The sequence below is a fragment of the Phoxinus phoxinus genome (genome assembly GCF_949152265.1).
Source record: "Phoxinus phoxinus genome assembly, chromosome: 20".
NCBI lineage: Eukaryota > Metazoa > Chordata > Actinopteri > Cypriniformes > Leuciscidae > Phoxinus > Phoxinus phoxinus.
Genome location: NC_136895.1, coordinates 27412238 through 27433987, shown reverse-complemented (window position 1 = coordinate 27433987; position 21750 = coordinate 27412238). Strand labels below are relative to the sequence as shown.

General features: G+C 39.1%; 1 protein-coding gene across 1 annotated transcript in view; it reads left to right on the top strand.

Annotated features, from left to right (window-relative positions):
• The first annotated feature begins 5579 nt into the window (after window positions 1-5579).
• The window catches only part of LOC306987983 (uncharacterized protein), a 29107-nt gene continuing 12936 nt past the window's right edge, over window positions 5580-21750 (top strand). Inside the window, exons 1-4 of the mRNA XM_079592664.1 lie at window positions 5580-5811; window positions 6539-6859; window positions 7029-7361; window positions 14646-14975. Of these exons, the coding sequence (XP_079448790.1) occupies window positions 5766-5811; window positions 6539-6859; window positions 7029-7361; window positions 14646-14975 (1030 nt within the window). The 5' untranslated portion in view covers window positions 5580-5765. The remainder of the gene's footprint in view (window positions 5812-6538; window positions 6860-7028; window positions 7362-14645; window positions 14976-21750) is intronic.

Genomic DNA, 21750 nt, shown 5'->3' with positions numbered 1-21750 from the left:
GTGCTTATATGATGAACCATGCTAACAAAACTTGTTTGTGAAATAAAGAGAGCTTTTCAGGTATTTTGTCTACATTGTAATTGCAACCTAATATGAAACTCAAACCACCAAATCTAGAAAATATAAAGTTAGGAATAAAATTCCAAATGGAAACAGGATTTTTAAGAAAATGTTTGGCCCAGTTGATTTTAAAAGTATTGTTTAGAGTAGCAAAGTCTAACACATTTAACCCACCATGTTCATAGTTATTCATTATGACATTTTTCCTGATGTAATGTGTTCTATTCTTCCAAAGAAAGTTACACAATCGATATCCTTACAAGTTTTGCTGTCTACATGAACAGAAAGAGCTGCATACGTTAGTCGAGACAAGCCTTCTGCTTTTGAGAGCAAGACTCTCCCTCTTACTGTTAGGTCTCTCTGCAACCATTGATTTAATGTTTGTGTTTTTTTAATAAGCGGTGGAAAGTTTAATAGAATTCTTCTCTTTTCACACTCTAAAAAATGCTGGGTTGTTTCAACCCAATTTTGGGTAAAATATGGACAAACCCAGCCGTTGGGTTAAATTTTTACATTACATTTTTAACCCAAAGTTTGGGTTTGTCCATATTTTACCCAAAATTGGGTTGAAACAACCCAGCATTTTTTAGAGTGCATCTTTACAAATTATTAAGCCTAAATAATGTGCTTCCTTTCGGTTGGGAATCTTACAAATATTCTGATCCTTACAATCTTTGACAGGTAATAATTGACATTTGCTTAAATTTAAGGTCAAGCCAGAAGCTGTGGAAAATTCTTCAATAATTTTTAAGGCAATAGGCACCTGGCCGGCATTCTTAAGAAAAATTGTCGTATCATCAGCTAGTTGGCTGATGAGTATTTCTTTACCTGCTAAGCTAATACCTTTCATGATGCTATTAGAAATATGAGAGGCAAGAAGTAAAAACAAATAAGGGCTGATTGGGCATCCTTGTCGGATCCCGCGTTTAAGGTTAAATCTTGACGTTGTGCCATTTTTCATTCTAACGGAGCTATTAGCATTTGAATACAGGGCCAAGACAGCATTACAGAACATATCACCAAAGCCAATTTTTTTAAGAGAGAGAATTATGAATTCATGCTCAATAGAATCAAAGGCTTTGTAGAAGTCTAAGAGGAGGATAAATGAGTCATCCTGTATCAGATCTGAGTAATCCAAAATGTCAAAAACAAGTCTGAGATTATTAGAGATATGTCTATTCTTCATAAAACCAGATTGAGTTTCGTCTATAATATCATATAATACATCTTTTATTCTTCTGGCCAACACTAAAGCCATGATTTTATAGTCATTGTTTAAAAGACATATTGGTCTTCCAATTGTCAATAAAAAGCGGATCCTTATTAGGCTTTGGGATTAGAGTGATGAGGCCTTGCGTGAGACTCGATGGAAGAGTACTCCTTTCAATACTTTCGACAAATACTTGTAACATGAAAGGTGCTAGTAGATCAGAAAATGACTTATAGAATTCTGATACCAGTCCATCGTTGCCAGGTGATTTATTATTTTTAAGAACTCGGCCCGATCCTCAATGTTTACACTAGTACATCAACAGCGGAGGAGAATGACGTGGAAGAGAAGAGATTGGGTAGGTTTCGCACAAAAAGTATTCTCGTCGCTTCACATTATTAAGGTTGAACCACTGGAGTCACATGGACTATTTTAATGATGTCTTTACTACTTTTCTGTGCCTTGAAAGTGACTTACGTTGCAGTCTATCAGGGGACAGAAAGCTCATTTGTGCTCCCAAGATGAATGAAGGTCTTACGGGTTTGGAACGACATGAGGGAGTAATTAATGACTGAAATTTCATTTTTGGGTGGACTAACCTGTTAAATACCAAAAAAAAATTGACATTGGAAGTCAGAACAGTCTGAGCCAAGTTTGGTGGTCATACCTTGAAACCTGCATGGAGGAGTAAATTTTTTACATTACATTTTTAACAAGAAAATGCTCTTTTAGAGAAACTGTCAATCAAACAACATGCAGGACTGCGTTTCCCAAAAGCATCGTAAGCCTAGTTCGTAAAAACGATCATAGCCTACGACTGATCTTAATATTATGGCCTGTTTTCCAAAAGCATCGTAACTTAAGTAGCTCTTGAAAATCTTCGTAGAGCTATGAGTGCTCTGGAGTAATCGCAAATCCCCAAGTGCATCATAAGAAGACAGATTTATGAGGACACTTGCAGGAACTTGTATATTTTTATCCAGATTTAACAGATTACACTGCAACGTGAGTATAATATAAGGTTTTGATTGTACTTTATTGTACACTTTATTGTATACTCGTTTTTTGTTTAAATTAATTTATAAATGAAATAATTAAAAAGGGAGAAAAAAATACACATCTAAATTAAATGAATTAACAAAAAAAAAACATTATAAAAGAAGTAATGCGGAAAATATGCTTCAAAGACTAGGCAAAATAGGGATGAATTTAAAAAAATCTGTCAATGACGTGCACGAAAACATGTATTGGCCATTTCTTGGTTTGCCATCATGTGGTCCCATGCCATCTTCGTCGTCGTTCCTCCTCTTCCACCTCCTCCACCTCTTCATCTTCCTCCCTGTTAAGTATAAGGGCACTCTTTAATTTAATATTTTTGAAAGGTATCTCTTTTTTTCTTTTTTTTTCTCATTTGTCAGTGCCTCGGCCAGTAGTGCTTTATAGACTTGTCTTGATTGCTAATCCACAACAGATGACGATTATTAAGTTAAACGTTCAGAATAGGAATCCATACAAGGTTATATTTCAGAACTTCGCAAATGGACAGCGACTCTCGCACGTTCATGTTAAGTGCATTTTTAGGAAACGTGCCTGGAATTGCCGCGAGCGTTCGTAACCTTGCACGTAGAGAGCACTCTTAAGAGAAAATCGGCCCAGGTCGATTTGTGTGATATATTTGTGGTTAAAGGTTCAAATCCGGCAAGGGTTGATCCATGAGATATCTCCATTGTGTCCTTGATCAAACTCTGAAAAGCAGAAACAAACAGCTCATAAAAACATCACAATAATCCACAACACAATTCCAGTCCATCAATTAATAAAATTAATGAAGCAAATCCATTGTTGTATTCAAATAAGAAAAAACTACAAGTGACTACAAACATGGCACAGTAAACAGGAACCCATAATTTCAACATAAGGGACAAATGTCCATGGACAAAAGCGGGTAAATTTGTTTTAACTTTAAACCGTTCCTTATCTATAATAACACGTAATATTCTCCATAGTAAAATATCCTGATGAAGAAACAAACTCATCTACATCTTGGATGACCTGAGAGTGAGTGCATTTTCTCAACTTTTCATTTTTGGGTGAATTTTTCCTTGAACGTGTGTTCCCTTTCGAAAACACAGCCTAAAAGAGCCGCGAGCGCTGTTGAGGCCGACAGACACGCGGAGTGCATCTCATGCCTGGGAGTCTCTCACGCTGAAGCTGCGCTCTCCTCCGGCATCTGCGAGATCATGCCAGTCTCGGTGCTGCGGACGTGGCTACCTCTCTTTCGAGATGGCGACGCTGTTTCTTCCGCTCTTCCTTTTCCCGCCCTACTTCGACCTGGAAAAAAGAAGCGCTGCAGCCAATGGCAACCCGAGAGCATGGATGTTAGGGAGCCCACGACGGCTACGTCTCCACGTGCCTCGCTTTCACCTACTCAATCACCGTCACCGGTCCTGTTCGCGGGAGACCAGCCCCCCCCACCCACGTGGCGGGCCTGGTGTCTTTCGGAGGATCGATCGACGAACACGACAGTCTCTCCATCGCCGCATCAGAAGAGGATTGGCCGGGCTCTGTCGACCCCACCATCGCTTCTCAGTCTGGCGCCAACGTCTCAGCCTCATCCGTCATGCTTCGGATCCTCACCAAGGCCATATCGGACCTCGAGCTCGAGTGGGCTGCGCCTGAGGATCCGCCTCGAATTCGGTTAGACAGCTGGTTTTCGGTTTCCGCCATGCTCTCCTCTGTGGACGGCGCGGCGGAGAAGGGCTACGAGTCGTTTCAGCCCTCGCTGGACGCGCTTACTCTGCCTCCGGCCAGGCTGACTCTGCCCTGCACACGATGGCCGTACTACAGGTCTACCAGGCCAAACTCCTCCAGGCAATGGACGAGTCCTTTGGACCTCCGAAGCGCCATGGATCTAGCTTTGGGAGCTACCAAAGCTACAGCACAGGCTATCGAGAGGGGCATGGCTAACCTCGTCGTGCTCGAGCGCCACCTGTGGCTGAATCTCACCGAGATAAAGGACGCGGACAGAACTTCGGCCCGGCGGTGAAGGGGTTTGGTACACCGAAGCGCAGGCTATGCGACACTTCCTGCCGAAACGGGCCAGCCCTTCGTCAAGCAGGCCCAAGACCGCGCCGCCTTCTCCTCAGCCAGCGAAACTGGCAAAGCAGGCCTCTCAGCCCCGCGCTGCGGCTGATACCCGCCGCCAGTCACGACCAGCTAAGCGCTACCCGGCGCCAGGGGCTCGACACAAGGCCTCCAAAGACTTCCTAGCATCGTGGGGCGAAAAGAGGGGGCTCGTGTCTCGCGCTTGCCTGACCACCCTCGGAGCACAGAACATTTCTATTTTTTTTAAAAAATCTATTTATTTTTTATTTTTTATTATTAGCATTTTTTTTTTTAATGTAATATATTTTAATATATTGCTTGTTTTCCACACACATGACTGAGAATCAAGCTTTTAAACTGCTTCATTTGTGTAAATTCAGTTGTGCTGTCTTGCTGACTATATGGAAACATCTGTTATGTGAAATAGTTTGTTCAGGGCAGGACTTAATTTTTTTCTAATCAAAGTTTTTTTTATGATCCCTCTTATATTTTTGAAACAAACTTACAACCACAACTTTATATATTTGCATTTGTGTTATATATAAATAATTACACAAAACTACAAATATTGGCATAAGAATTTAATTTGCATTTATTTTGATAGAAATAAACATTTTCTCCACTGGTTATGTTTATTATAGAAATTCCATGTGAAACATTGTCTTTAATTGTTCAATAACAATTATGATCTAATAACACTATCTGCCAAATGCTCTTCTGGCTCTTAAAATTACAGTATAAATGTTACTGTGAATATATAACTCTGTTTGGCAGGTAGCCTATAACCAATAAGCAGTATGTTTTACTCTCTTCAAAGCGTGTATCATGCAGTGGTTTAATTAATACTGGATTTGTTTTGTGTTTTATCTGATTTACATTTACATTTATGCATTAAAGCAGATTTTTTTTTTGTCAAGACAATAATTTTAAATGTTTTATATTTTTTTTATAAAAAAAATAATGAAACAAGTTATACTATACTATAGGCTACACTCACTAAAGGAAAAATAATTTATTTTGTTCCCAAAACAACACCAATGTTTTTAATTAATAAAAAAATAAACACTAATCGTTCAAACCGATCATTTAAAATACTGAAATTCGCAATCCAATGTATTAAATAATTTAACAAATAAATCCAACACCATAAAACGTTTACACAGCAGTGCACAAACAGAACCCGGAAAAGACTTTTGTTTTGTTTAGATAAAAACGTCAGCAAACGTCACCACGTCGTCGCGTAAGCAGCCGCCCAAATGATTACTTTCATTTTAACTCGTGAAATCATGGCGTGGTGACTCAGTTATGAAGCATTAATGCAGAGTAACAACAGATCACTTTTACTTCACTGAATCTGCGTTCATCATTGAGCCAATATTGAAAATTAAGCATGTTTCTATTTCTTTTCTTATTGGTGATGTGCTTACGTCTGCATGGTAAGACATTTATAGCCTAACGTTACTAACGTTAGCTACTATCGCTTTTCCCGGTAAAACGATCGACAACGTTTCATAATATGCTCAATTAACTTTATATTCGACGAATATTCATGTACTGTTTGTATTTTACTCCATTAATGTAAGACGTTTGTCTGATCTCTTTTCTGGTCAACGATAAAAATGAACTATAAACGAAACTGTTAGTTCGCGGCCCTGCCCAGCTTCAGTCAAAACATGGACAAAATATTGAAAATATGTCCGTCAATGCGCAGTTGTAGTGACATGGTATACAAACCTCTAAAAGTAACATGGTTCATACCGTGAGTAATGTTGATACCTGTGCATAAACTGATCAAATGTTCATTGAATGCAGTGTAAGTCGCTTTGGATGAATACAAGTGTAAAAGAAAACATGTCATTTGATTTAAGTGTAAGATTGAAACATAAATAATACACTTTCCATTGTACCTGTTTTGGGAAATGGCACAATTTTCTTACATATTAATATTATGGTTAATAACATAAGTTGAACATTAAGTTGTTCAAGATCCTCCATAAGACTACATACGATGTATTTTTGTCTGATGAGTGAAAGTGTAAATCAATGATGTTCTGTTACATTATGAATCCAGACATTTACTCGTAATCTTTATGATGTGTAGAAAAACATTTTTACAGCACTATTATGCATTTGTTTGGCTAATGTTAATTGTTTCTTCTTCAGGTGTGACTGGTGCTGATATAGTGTCAGTGATGGAGGGAGAGTCAGTCACTCTAAACACTGGTGTTCAAATGAACCGACAAGACAGAATTAGATGGTATTTTAATGACATTCTCATCGCTCACATCAGTGGATATAAGAGCTGTACAGATGTTCAGTGTAATGAAGGTAATGGGAGATTCAGAGGCAGACTGAAGCTGGATCATCAGACTGGATCTCTGACCATCACACACACCAGAACCACAGACTCTGGAGAATACACACTACAGATCATCAGCAGCAGACACAGCGACAGTGAAAAGATCTTCAGTGTTTCTGTTGATGGTGAGTCTTCATGTTTTAAAGCAAGTCTTGTACATTTAAATCGCATCATTAATGTGTTTAATACTTTTGCAGACATTCAGGGGTGTTTTCTCTTTAACTGTATTTTAATTCACATTTTTACAGCACTATTATACATTTGTTTGGCTAATGTTAATTGTTTCTTCTTCAGGTGTCTTTGGTTTTATTACAGAAGAAGTGTCAGTGAAGGAGGGAGATTCATTCACTCTAAACACTGGTGTTCAAACAAACCAACAAGACAGAATAATATGGTGGTATAATGACTCTCTAATCGCTGAAATCACTGGAGATCTCAGTGATATCTGTACAGATGTTCAGTGTAATGAAGGTAATGGGAGATTCAGAGACAGACTGAAGCTGGATCATCAGACTGGATCTCTGACCATCATGAACACCACAAACACAGACTCTGGAGATTATAAACTACTGATCATCATCAGCAGAGGCAACTACAGAGTAAATACCTTCAGCGTTTATGTTCATGGTGAGTCTTCATGTTTTAAAGCAAGTATTGTGCATTTAAATCGCATCATTAATGTGTTTAATACTTTTGCAGACATTCAGGGGTGTTTTCTCTTTAACTGTATTTTAATTCACATACAGCATAAAGATAATTTCTACAAAAATACATTTATTTTTTAAGTGTAATTTGTATTGTTAGGGGTGAACAGTTATAAGACCCGAGACCAGATATGTAGAAAAGATGACCAGGAGTCGTGAGGTTCAATCAAAAAGATAAAAATTTACTGAAGAATAGTTTGCAGTTTCATTGGTAGAGCGAGCGTCAAAGTCTCACGAGGAGGTCGCAAGCCAACTCTCCCTTACACAAAATAATACACCAATTATACCATTTTGCAAGGGCAAGCATCGCATCATCATACATCTGATTGGCTAAGAGAATATAAGACCATAAACAATTTCACACATGTGAGCAGATAAAAGGTGCCTATCGCCATTAGTTAGGATAGCTGTCGCCAATCCTTAGATTTAGGTCAGTCGCAGGTTAGAGGAGAGCGTCGATGAGGCTGAGCGTTGGGTCCCAAATGCCTACGTAGAAAGTCAAACACACACACACAGAACACCACCAAATAACATCGCCAAGGCCGAAGAGTGCTTGAGCTTCGTATTATCAGTTAGCCAAAACATAGCTCCTCAGGAAGAAAGGCAGAGAAATGGCATTGCTCTCTAGAGAAAATATATAATTTCACAAGCACAAAAGAATATAGAAATGATTATGTGATAATGCATATATATATTTGATTATTGATTTGTATAAAAGTAATGTAAGCATTCAAAAGGATATGGAATGAAATATATATATAACTGACTGAAGAGACAAGGGATTTTGACCTGCCCCTTCAGTCCCCCGTTTTAGACCTATGTGGGGTCCAATACCGCCACATCTGGTCTAACAAGTGAGGTCACTACGGAAGGTGGAGTGGTGACTTATGATTCCCCGGAGGGTCACAACAGTCTCTTCGCCTCTTTACGGACATGCTGGAAACTAAAAATTCCAGTCCCCATTCCAAGGCTCTCCCACCTTCCACTCACAACAGGGCATCAATGTTGTTCCTCCTCAGTTTGTCGCTCAGGCGGTTCGTCAAGAAGACCTGCAAATATATGAGAAGAAGAAATGAACACACATACACACACAAAAACATAGAAGAGCCAACCCACGCCTCCACTTCTATCCCACCGACCTTTTTGCATAATGAGGGTATTACCGGGATAATTTGGGGAGTGACCAAGCCAAAAGGTGACCGTCTCATTTCTGTCCAAGCGATAGCAGCGATCATTAACGTTCTGATACATGGTTGGAATTAAATTTAGACCCTCAGTTGAATTTAGGCATGGGTATTGAACCCATGATGGACGGTTATAAATCTCCTCACAATCCCAGTGAGTGGAGAACGCATGGAGTCTACCGGTCCAAATTGAAATCTGAATACATCAGGAATGATAAGGCTATTATAATCAAAGCCACAAACGAGAGAGGGAGTGTCAATCGAATGATGGCCCACCTCACTTTCAGTCGTTTGGTATTTCGCACTTCTTCCTAAAGAATTAGCAGCTTCAATATATCGTCGGATTCCGCCATCTGTAATGATAAAACATTGTTACAGAATTTTTACACCATCACACATATAAATTACCTTTTAGAGATAGTTTGTTATTATGATGCGGTGATTTGGTTGGAACCTTTATCGAGTGGTTTCACCGGTGACCAATGTCTCCAGACAGTACCCAGAACCCCTCTGTCAAGTAAAACAGATGTATTAGTTGTCAAGAGCACCTGGTAAGGTCCATCGAATTTTGGACCTAGAGGAGAAACAATCTCTCTTTGCAACATTACATTGTCACCTATTTCAGGCAAGGCAGGCATGTAACGACCTGTCATTATTTCACAAGGGCTGATCTGAGTAGTTTTGTTAGGACTGGCTCTCATACTTAAAAGAATCATTGGAACAGCTGCGTGCCACCCTTTCCCCCACTCCAACAATCTCTTTCTCAATGACGTTTTAAGTGTTCTGTTTGTACGTTCAATGGAGCCGCTAGACTGAGGCCTAAACGGGATGTGGAAGTGTTGTTTCACTCCCATCAATTTATGACATTTTTCATTACCTTTCCCGTGGAATGTGTACCCTGATCTGAATCAATTTGTAAGGGTAAGCCCCATCTTGGGAACATTTCATTCAACATTATTTTTGCAGTTGCGTCTGCGGTGCAGTTTCTCAGTGGAAATGCCTCCACCTATCTGGAGAAAAGATCAACATTAGAATGTATGTGAACCCTCCACTAGGGGGCAATGGACCTATGAAATCAATTTGGAGGTGTGTCCACGGACCCTGAGGTCGAGGGGCATGTCCTAAGGGAATTTTCAGCTTTGAGGAAGAATTAACCTTAAGGCATACTAAACATCTCTTACAGAAATCATTGCAAGAAGCCCTCAGCTTTGGCCACCACCAGGTTTTTGAAATCATTGCATGTAATTTCTCAGACCCTGCATGTGCCAACCCATGATACAAGGACATTAGTTCGGTTCGAGCAGAAACAGGGCAAACAAAGCGTCCATTAAATTTCCAAAGTCCTTCAGAATTTTTCTGTGCTCCTAACTTTGTCTACTGTTCTATCTCTTCAGGGTCATCCTCTGCATAAAGTTCAAAAATGTCTCTGTAAGTCTCATTCTCAGTGTCTGCAGCGTGGTTCCCTTTGGCTTCCGGGGAGCTGTCAGTAGCGTGCCCGGTGACTTTGATGACTGCTCCTTCTGCGGGAAGATCACAGGCATTCATAAGTTCTTTTACCTGCTGTTGATGTGAGATAGGAAGTCCTGCGGTAGTCAGAAATCCCCTGCGCCTCCATACGGGGCCGAAGCGTGTTCCCTGCTCATGAAAGCTGGAGCCGTCCACGAACAAGTTCATAGCATTAGACAGGGGTTCAGATTGAAGAGGGCTTTGGCTGTCCATCTCGATCAGTCGGGCACAGTTGTGTGCAGTTCCTTCTTCTGGAAGCAAGGAGGCAGGATTGATAGCAGTTTCAATGTCAATTTGTATGTCCACATTTTTACTCAAGAGAGTGGTCTCCCATTTGGCTCGTCGTCGATTAGAGATGGAGCCTAAACGGGTATTTGTTAACAGTTTCAAAATCTGGTGTCTGGTGTGCAGTATCACCTTTTGATGTGTCACAATGTCACTGCCCACTCTGCACAGTCACATATCAACAGGCACGGATGTTGCCCTGCCATTGAAACAGAAATAGGAGCAGAATAATATCATAACATCCCATACGAGTTCCGGCCCGAAACCTTTTGACCCAGAGCAGCGAAGTAAGACCGGGTCCCCACCCATGTCCATAGGTGGAAAGGCCTGCTGGCATCGGCATGTCGTAATGCTGGGGAGGAAGCAAGAGTTTCTTTGATACTCACGAAAGCCTCCTCCATCTCCTCAGTCCAGTCGATCAAATCCGATCCAGGTCTTCCTCCTTTCAGTGCCTCTGTGAGTGGTTTAGAGAGTTTAGTGTATTCAGAAACATACTGGCGGCAGTAATTCAAAAGACCCATCACTTGCCTTAAACCAGTGACAGTGTTTGGCTTTGGAAGTTCAATAATAGCTTTAACTCGTTCGGGGGTGATGCGTCGGCCACGCACCCCCACAATCTGTCCCAGATAAGTCACTTCAGGTAATGCTAGCTGTGCTTTCTTCAAGTTCACTTTGAATCCCCCGGTTTGGAGGGCCTTCAAAACAGTCTGAATAGTTTCAGCTCCCTCTCGTGCTTCATTTCTCAAAGGGTATTGTCTTTTGGCTTCATGCAAGGGACCTGGAATGCTCAGAGGCTGAATCTGTGCCAGACCACAATCATATTTGTCTTTTGCCCATACATTTGGGAATTTAGAAATGATAAACTTCCACTCAGGGCAAGCGTCAGCGATACTCACAGAATCAGCCACTGCACATCTCTCCTCATGGTGGGGGCCAGTCTGAGATAAGCGAATTGTTTCATTGCAGCCAAGCACTAGCTTATTTTTAGAAAGCAAAACATCAGCTTCAAGGTTTTTCAAAATGTAAACACCAATAATTGTCCCTACAGTGTTTTCTCCTACCCAAAATTCAGTCTAATATACATTTTCAGAGTTAGATATGGTTAGAGGGACAGAAACAGATTTGTGATACACCTGTTTGCCATTTAGACCTTCTATATACAAAATTTCAGAAGTGATTTCAAGATCGAGATCGGTAATTGATACAGTTGCGCCCATGTCAATCAAAGCAATGCATTGCCGGCCTCTTAACAACGCGTTTATGAATGGGCGGGTGTCTGCATAATTACATGAACCGGAGGCCGCTGACCCCTATGCGTCACCGATCAGCTGTCTCAGCTTTTCAAGCTCAGACTGAGACAGCTGGTGGGGAGCGTTTTTGGGGCTATTGCTGCTGGAAGCATCATTTTTAGGACCTTCCTTTTTCGCAGTTCCCTGATTTTGATTTTTATGGCAGTGTCTAGCAACATGGCCATCCCTACCACAATTTCTGCATTTACTAGTGGGTTTTCCATGGGGGAAAGTTCAAGATTTCTGACCCCAGATTTTAACTCAGTTTGCTTTGCTTGCATAGCTGGAATCACTGACATTTTATACGGTGGGGGGTTACAACAGCCACATTCAACAGTCCGCGAGCCTCAGCATAGGGTCCATCATACTGGTTCTCAGTCTGACCGGCTAAAGCTGCCGCCTGAACAGTCTGAGAAGAGATGGTGGGGGCGGAGGGAGCACGAGAGACCGTCTCACATTTCGCAGCTCTCTCAGCCTGATCACACACTGCCTTTAGACCTTCACTCAAACTGCACAGATCAGATCCTATCTCTCGTCCGATCATTTTTGTCATCCTATCAAGCTGGACCACCCATTAATCATGTCAGGGATTGCTTTTTCAGGAGTTATTGGTATACCACCCATCTTACAAATCCATGAATAGGCAAACACGGATAAAAATTTGACTTTATCAGCTTCCTTTTTTGTTTGCAGCCAGTCTAACTGCTGTGTGATTTTCCAATCAGAATCAAACCCCTGACTGTCCATTTTCTTAATGAGCTGTGCGTATTTCTTTGATTTGAGCTCGTCAGAGCAGAGCTGTTTACAGCGTTCGCTCTCTTCCATTTGGTCAGGACTATTTTCTTTATCAGTCATTCTTATTGGTCACAGATAAAAAACTTTTAAGATTTAGCAGCAACAACAATAAATTTGGCGGAAAAATACGTTTAGCAACAATAGTGAGACTTCTACACAATGAAACTACAAAGTATGTTTCGCTTCCCAAGTCACATATACTGGTCTATGCCAATTTGGGTCACACTATATATATTTTATTTGTTTGGGACCGTTCCTGATGCATCCCTGGCAAACAACCCTATATTTTACTATTTTTATTTTATTTTATTAATCTAACTAACATCTTGTTCCCTACCTGCCTGAATCACTAACTTCGTGGTACCCCTATCTGAGATGGAAGAGATTGATCAGGTTTTGCGGTGCCACTGGACCTAATCCAGGGACGCCCTCTGCTGGGGTGGTGTCTCACACCAGTATTGCCCCACTGGGCCCCCACAGAGTGCGTTTCACTTTTGCTGTTTTAACCAAAACAGCGACCCTTTATACTCTCGTAGTATAAATAATCTTCAGTCGCCTCGTCGGAGTGAAGCTCTCCCGTTCCCCTTCAAAATCTCTTCCAATCAGACAGCCCTAATACTTAATAAAATCTTTCTACCTTGTTTGCTGATTTGCCAGAGATGTCACCACAGAATGGTTTCCCGCATCCTCCACCAAAACTGTTAGGGGTGAACAGTTATAAGACCCGAGACCAGATATGTAGAAAAGATGACCAGGAGTCGTGAGGTTCAATCAAAAAGATAAAAATTTACTGAAGAATAGTTTGCAGTTTCATTGGTAGAGCGAGCGTCAAAGTCTCACGAGGAGGTCGCAAGCCAACTCTACCTTACACAAAATAATACACCAATTATACCATTTTGCAAGGGCAAGCATCGCATCATCATACATCTGATTGGCTAAGAGAATATAAGACCATAAACAATTTCACACATGTGAGCAGATAAAAGGTGCCTATCGCCATTAGTTAGGATAGCTGTCGCCAATCCTTAGATTTAGGTCAGCGTTAACCTCGCAGGTTAGAGGAGAGCGTCGATGAGGCTGAGCGTTGGGTCCCAAATGCCTACGTAGAAAGTCAAACACACACACACAGAACACCACCAAATAACATCGCCAAGGCCGAAGAGTGCTTGAGCTTCGTATTATCAGTTAGCCAAAACATAGCTCCTCAGGAAGAAAGGCAGAGAAATGGCATTGCTCTCTAGAGAAAATATATAATTTCACAAGCACAAAAGAATATAGAAATTATTATGTGATAATGCATATATATATTTGATTATTGATTTGTATAAAAGTAATGTAAGCATTCAAAAGGATATGGAATGAAATATATATATAACTGACTGAAGAGACAAGGGATTTTGACCGCCCCTTCAGTATATTTAACTTAAAATTCAGTGCATTATGATTTAAAAACATACTTGTTTTTCTATTGGTGGTAGTTTAACTGTTTTGTTCTGGGGAAGATGTCAGTTTCTCATCATATCATCCGTCCATTTCAATGCAACTATTATTTATTGGTCCGTGTTCCTTCGGATAATTAGTTTTCTCGTTTTTGTCTTAAACGGATAAAGAAATCGTTCGTTTATCACACATTCGACCCTTTTCATGAATATAAATAAAGAAATCACAAATCTTTTTGTTCCATTTATTTTGTTTGTGTTTTCATCAAACTTTGTTGTAATCCGCCAAATGGAAAACCAATAAACCCGAACTGGATGAACGCGTTGTATTTTTTTATTTCTACACGGGCGGGAATAAAACGCCACTTTCCGCTGATTGGTCAATCAAAGATCAAGACGTGATGTCATCAATTCCTTACTAGTGTGAGTCACTGAATAAAAGTGTAAATGATAACATGTTATTTAAATGTAAGATTAAACCAGTAAAATAATAACGATAAAAATGTTTTTCCTCCATTGTTAATGTTTTGGGAAATGCCACAATTTCCTGGAGTATCATAATATTCAGGGTTGTATGATGTTCATGAAGTGAATGTTCATTGTGAATCCAGACATATCTCTTTACTCATAATCTTTATGATGTGTAGAAAAATATTTTTACAGCACTATTACACATTTGTTTGGCTAATGTTAATTGTTTCTTCTTCAGGTGTGACTGGTGTGGATACAGAAGTGTCAGTGAAGGAGGGAGATTCAGTCACTCTTAACACTGGTGTTCAAACAAACCAACAATACATAATTAGATGGTATTTGAATGACATTCTCATCGCTCGCATCAATGGAGATCTCAGTGATATCTGTACAGATGTTCAGTGTAATGAAGGCACTGAGAGATTCAGAGACAGACTGAAGCTGGATCATCAGACTGGATCTCTGACCATCATGAACATCAGAAACACACACTCTGGAGAATACACACTACGGATCATCATCAGCAGAGGCAACTACAGTGAAAAGATCTTCAGTGTTTCTGTTCATGGTGAGTCTTCATGTTTTAAAGCAAGTCTTGTACAATTAAATCGCATCATTAATGTGTTTAATACTTTTGCAGACATTCAGGGGTGTTTTCTCTTGAACTGTATTTTAATTCACATACAGCATAAAGATAATTTCTACAAAAATAAATTTATTCTTTAAGTGTAATTTATATATTTAACTTAAATGTATATAAAAACTTAAATGAACTTAAAGGTGCTGTATGGAGTTTTTCTACTAAAATGAATCCATTTTTTATTACCTGTGTGTGAAGGGGTTGTAATCTCACAATAAAATGATCCACTTGGCGGGTTTTGCTATTACCTCTGAAAGCAAGTATTCCTATTTCTACGTGAAGTCTCCGGGTCGGATTTGCCGCAAAATCCAGTGCCGTGACTGAGACCTGCATGCGCTCCCGAGCGTCTCGCCTCTCCCTCGTCTACTGACTTTGCACTCAACAGCGACGACACTGCAACTTTATGACATGGAGTCTGCTAATACTAGGAAACGACCAGCACAACACAGACTCCAACACAAACTCCACATAATAATAAAAAACAAAAGAAAGCACGCGCACGAGCACTCGCTTGTAAATGTATTGGTTGCAATCTGAAACATCACCGCTAGATGCCGCTGAAAACTCCATACAGCACCTTTAAAATTCAGTGCATTATGATTTAAAAACATACTTGTTTTTCTATTGGTGGTAGTTTAACTGTTTTGTTCTGGTGAAGATGTCAGTTTCTAATCATATCATCCGTCCATTTCAATGCAACTATTATTTATTGGTCCGTGTTCCTTCGGATAATTTGTTTTCTCGTTTTTGTCTTAAACGGATAAAGAAATCGTTCGTTTATCACACATTCGACCCTTTTCATGAATATAAATAAAGAAATCACAAATCTTTTTGTTCCATTTATTTTGTTTGTGTTTTCATCAAACTTTGTTGTAATCCGCCAAATGGAAAAACAATAAACCCGAACTGGATGAACGCGTTGTATTTTTTTATTTCTACATCGGCGGGAATAAAACGCCACTTTCCGCTGATTGGTCAATCAAAGATCAAGCCGTGATGTCATCAGTTCTTACTAGTGTGAGTCACTGAATAAAAGTGTAAATGAAAACATGTTATTTAAATGTAAGATTAAACCAGTAAAATAATAACGATAAAAATGTTTTTCCTCCATTGTTAATGTTTTGGGAAATGGCACAATTTCCTGGAGTATCAGAATATTCAGGGTTGTATGACATACATGCCAACCCTCCCGATTTTTCCGGGAGACTCCCGAATTTCAAAGCCCCTCCCGAAAATCTCCCGGACCGACCTTTCTCCCGAATTTCTCCCGATTTCCACCTGGACAACAATATTTCTACACCATCCGTCACTGGGCGCCGTTTCAGACCGAACAATAATAAAGGTTACACCTCGAAGTCAAGCTCGGCAATCAGAACGGAAAAAGAAGCAATGCGCTCATAGATATTATATAGAGACTAGATGCCCTATTGGCCGCTGGGCACTGAGAAATACGGACGCCATCTTAAACCGGTCGTACTCCTAGTTTCGTTGCTTAGCAGCAGTTAGATTCCAGAGCACTGTGGAGCATTTTCCTGTTCTAATCGGCGGACCAGCGCAAATAGGGCCCGGGATTACTTTTCACAAGTACATTTTAACATTACCGTACTTTTGGTTGTATTTTGTGAATAGAATATTACCAGATAATTGAGAAGGAGCAAGGATCTTTGATATTACTGTACTGAAATCGTAGCCAGATAACGTTAGCTAGGCTGTGTTTACTGCATCACTCGCATGGAGAGGTGGGGTAAAGTAATAATTACAAGAGCTTATACTGCAGGGCCGTAGAATGCTTGAATCTGATTGGTTGACGAACGTTCTGAGGTGTGCAATTACTTTCAGGGAACCGCACGGCTAAAGTAGTTCCGGCAGGTCTTGACCTCATTATAGTTCCATATCACTTCGCGTAGTCAACTGTAATAACGGACAATACGATACAATTCATAACAAGAAAAACCATGCAGCCCCATGCTTGATCTGCAATTTTCAATGTCTAACTTCACAATCAATGGAAACATGCAGTTTAATTTTAATAAATAAAGTATACAGTCCTATACATAATCAATAGAAAACTAAACTGAATATTTAAATAAATTGATAGTCCTGTTGTATGGGTTTTCGTAATTATTGCAGATAATATAACAAATAAATAAAATTGATAGGCCTATACTTGTTAAAAGGGCTTTGTGTTTCATTTATTAGTCTAGTCTACTGTCACTAATAGAAAAAAAGAATGAACAAATTAATTAAAACGAATTGAATTAATTAATAAATAATAATATTGACGCACATGCTTCTCTCTAAGGCCAGTTATGAATGTAATTTGATACTTAAGACTGATCATGCACGCGTTTTCAGCACGTTTAGTCTGATCACAGCGGTGTTTAAAATCTGCTGCATTCAGTCAGAGAATGTTTCTAGTGGTTAAGTGTGTCCAGCATTAGTCTGCTATCAGCGGCTCAAACCTCCGTTACTAACTCTAAAATGACGTTTTGGAGGAATTAGCAACGGAGCATGGGTTTAGATGCGCAAGGAATTAGTCCTACATACTAGAGCGTTTTAATGACAAAAACTTTACAAACGTCTTGAAATACATCATCTGAACAATATTTCGAGGTGTGGTAACTGTAGTATAAGCGGAATAATTGACGACAGGCCGTTAAATTATTATAAAAATAATGCACACCCGATGTGTAACGGCCACTCCGCTTCGCGTCGTGACCGCATTACCACCTCGGGTGTGCATTATTTTTATAATAATTTTACGGCCTGTCGTCAATTATACAATCTTACTTTACTGCAATTATCTGTTTCTGCTTTATCATATTTATAGTGTGTGATTTATAAAATGCCTTATATCCTACATCACATATTTTGATTTTGGACGTCTGGTCACTTTATATCTTATATCAGAATATTATATTACTGTTAAGCCTACTATGAATATTAAAATATGCCGAACCATGTGTCCTGTATCATAGCTACATGAATGACCTTTGCAAAAAAAAACCCGTGTGAAAATCAGTTGGGTATTCAGTGAGGTATGATTAATTAAATGCGCTGACAGCTCATTGCACCTGCCATACAGATTACACTGAGTGGAGCGGGTGACCGGTTTAAGATGGCGGCCCCACGGCTCGACCGCGCTAGTAGGCAGTAGCGGTCGATAGGGCGTCTCTCTATACACAAATCCGCCGCGAACTCTATGTGCGCTGCCGCCATTACTGCGTGCCTGCGAAGTGTGGCGAAGAATATGCTCTAATGACATTTCAATGAAAGCGGATCCGGCTCATGAAAGAAAATGTCTGGTGAAATAAAATTTTAAAGGGAACATTGGGTAGATGATGTCAGGCAGGGGCCAAAACTTACGATAAAGGTAATTTATTGACAACATAATGTATTAATGTAAAAGATGTCAAACTGTCTTTTATTTTCGAATTTAATTCCTCAATCAGCGCTGGACATTCTCTGTCTTCCGCTGAGCCCTGGCTGTAGACAGATCAGATGTTTCACGCTGTCAGTGCAGGGGTCTGCGTTGCGCTGATCTTTTTCACACTATCGAGTGTAGGTGCGGCATTTTGAGGCATTTTGAGCTTTTTGTGAATAAATTATCCGCTTCCAAATTATGTCATTACATTAAAAACCATTTTGCTCTGGTGTGCGAGTGATAGAGCGCGGCAGCAACGAACCAACTGATCAGCTTACAGCGGAGCGTAACAACATTGAATGGTCAGAAGAAGTCGTCAGGTACACTCGTGAATGTTTATTTTAGTACACTTTAGTAGGCTACACCAAAACCACACTACAAAAGATTCGTGCAAAGCAGTAAAACAGATTATTCCTTGTGACATTAGAAGAAAAAAAAAATTTGATATGAGAACGTAACCTACAACTAAATTAACGTTATCTTACATAATTTCTAAACATTTTTATTTAGTTTTGTCAACCTTTTTATAAAACTTGGCCATTTATTTTTATTTCAAGGGCTTATGTCTACTATTGTTGGCTCATTTAGTTAATGTAACCAACTAATTTAGACGCAAGAATTGGGTGCCGGTGTTAAAATATATTCGTTTCCTGAAATATTTGGTTCCAATGGGTGGAGCTATAATGAATATTCACGAGACCATCACGGGGGCGGGGCGACCAATACAAGCGAGTGGGACAGAAATTATTAGCATGAGCGCCTCTGATCGCGTTTTGTTTTATGGATTATTAATTTCAAACAGGTAATAAAGTTGAACGAAGTTAAGCTTAAACTATATATTTTATAAATAATTCATCGTTTTGTAGCATGTGTTTCTCAGTAGCCTACTCTGAGTTTACCTGAACTATTACAGACCTGATCTTGTAAGCGTTGGAAGACCTACAATAAAGGCATATTTCTCCAAATTTCTCACGGATTAGTTGTTGTTGACATTCCATGATATAGAACTGTTCGTTTCTCACGAATGACTGAGATTAAGCTTTTTAAATGTGTATGATTGCTGTTTAAATGCATATTTACAAATATATGCTTGTGTTTTTATTCTGTCTCCCAAAGTTGTCTGCATATTATTAAAATAGCCTTTAAATTATAGGCTGATAGCTCAAGACAACATACTTGAAGTTGCATGTTGTTGCATGCTTAATCTTTTTGATACACAATCTTTACTTTATCAAAGGTTATCATAAATTATAAGCTTCAGATGAATTAGTTGTTTCTCTAGCAATGTTTTAGAACGTTGGTAAAATTAATTGATAATAATGACTCTAACCATTCATCATAAAAATTAGGCCTAAGTTACATCTTATCAGTTTAGTAATGTTATCATTCTTATGTAATATTTTTTGTAAACAAGTGAACACAAAAACACACTGGTGTAGAAGGCATGGGTATACCAACAAATTAAGCAAAGATACATATTTGAATAATATTGTAATTGTATTAGTCCTGCTGTAGTAATTTTGTCCTTGATCCCATGGTTTTCTCTTGTCTAACATTCTCATTTTTACAGATGAATATGACTAAAATATGTCATTTTCAGACACTTTATCTTACTATAAAAGTAATTTCAAGTTAATGATTGAATGCTTAAAAAAAACCTATACATTTTACACAGAAATATGTTGAGGCAGATGCTTTTGTTTATCAAATGGATAGGTAGATAACTTTATGTATATTGGTTTATATTATAAAAATGGTTTCAATGCTCTTCTTTAAATGAAAATACTTTTTAATCATATGTCCATGACCCACCACACCTGAGACACTTCTTTTCTGACCTGCATTTCTATGCAATTTACTATTGTACACAGCTCTGGCCAATAAATTATTGGTTACTTACATGTAGTTTTGTGAAGCATTCAACGTCCAATTAACTATGGTGATGTTTTAAAAGAATAACGAGTCTCAACCACAATTCATAAACCTACCCATCTTTGTTGAATTTGTCATTTTGGCTGTCAATACTGTAGATAAGGAAATGTTTTAAACCTTGTATGGATGGAAAAGATCTGGAAAGTTTCCTCATGGTGTTTCTAAAACATGAAAAATATGTCCTTCTTAGAAGGGCACAGAACTTCACAATCAGAGGCGAGTTAAGTAACACTTAGTGATTTATCCGATAATCTCTTCATGATCAAAACGTTCTACTTTTAGATGAGGTCTTATACTATATTATACAGTGAGGTTTTTATTTGCCCTATAGGTGCCAATGCCCTTAATTTAGTACTCCCACCCACAGCATGATTTCAATGAAAGAAATTTTTTAATGTGACAGTGGCAAATAAAAACAAAATTAAATGAATCATTTTTTTTGCGTTTTGTCTGTTTTATTACAAATTAAGCGCACTTACCTTTGGATACAAATTGTTTTAAATTATAGCCTAAAATATAAAAGTGGGCTCTTCCTTGTTTTTGATTGCTGTTCATGCACAGAGCATTGAGCACAGAGTAAGGAACTTCTCTCACAGACTCCTGGAAAACATGTTCAACCACAACTTCCTATATAGCCTAGCCTATGGGCAAATATGTACAGCTCAGTTTGAATTTAGAGCTACATTCATGGAGCAAATCCTGACCCATCATATAGTAACCATTTTGTCACCAAACTTGGCTGTTACTACTACTGAGGTCAGAAAATGGAAATAGGCTATTACTACAGCAGGAAATGCAAATAATAAACTAGCTACTATCAAAACTACAAATTGCACAAACTAAGTAGGCTATAACATTACTTTAGTTGGACCTTGCTTTGTATCAATATATTTAAATAATTATCACTTGATTTGACCAACGTTCTAAAGCATTACTAGAGAAAACAACTGTTAAAGCAACTGAAACTTAAAGGACAAGTTCGGTATTTTACACTTAAAGCCCTGTTTACAGATCGTATCTGATGAAATAGAACGGTTAAGATTAAACTTTGGACAGATGTTGCTGTCGCGAGAATTTTAGGTTTATCGCTTTCCCCCCTCACCCCCACAATGGTTGTCTATGGCCACAGGAAGATTCCTTCCTAAAACACATTAAACTTTCGTTTACAAAGACGTGAAACTCACCGAGTGGTCAGGGGTGTTCACTGATACGGTCCCCAAAAAATCGCTGAAAAAGATGCATTCCAACAGGTTTTATCGTAGTTTTTGTCCAACTCCATGACTTGTATTGAATGTGCTGTGTGAGGTGCGGTATTACTCCGCCGCTTGAGTGTCTATTATTCAAGCT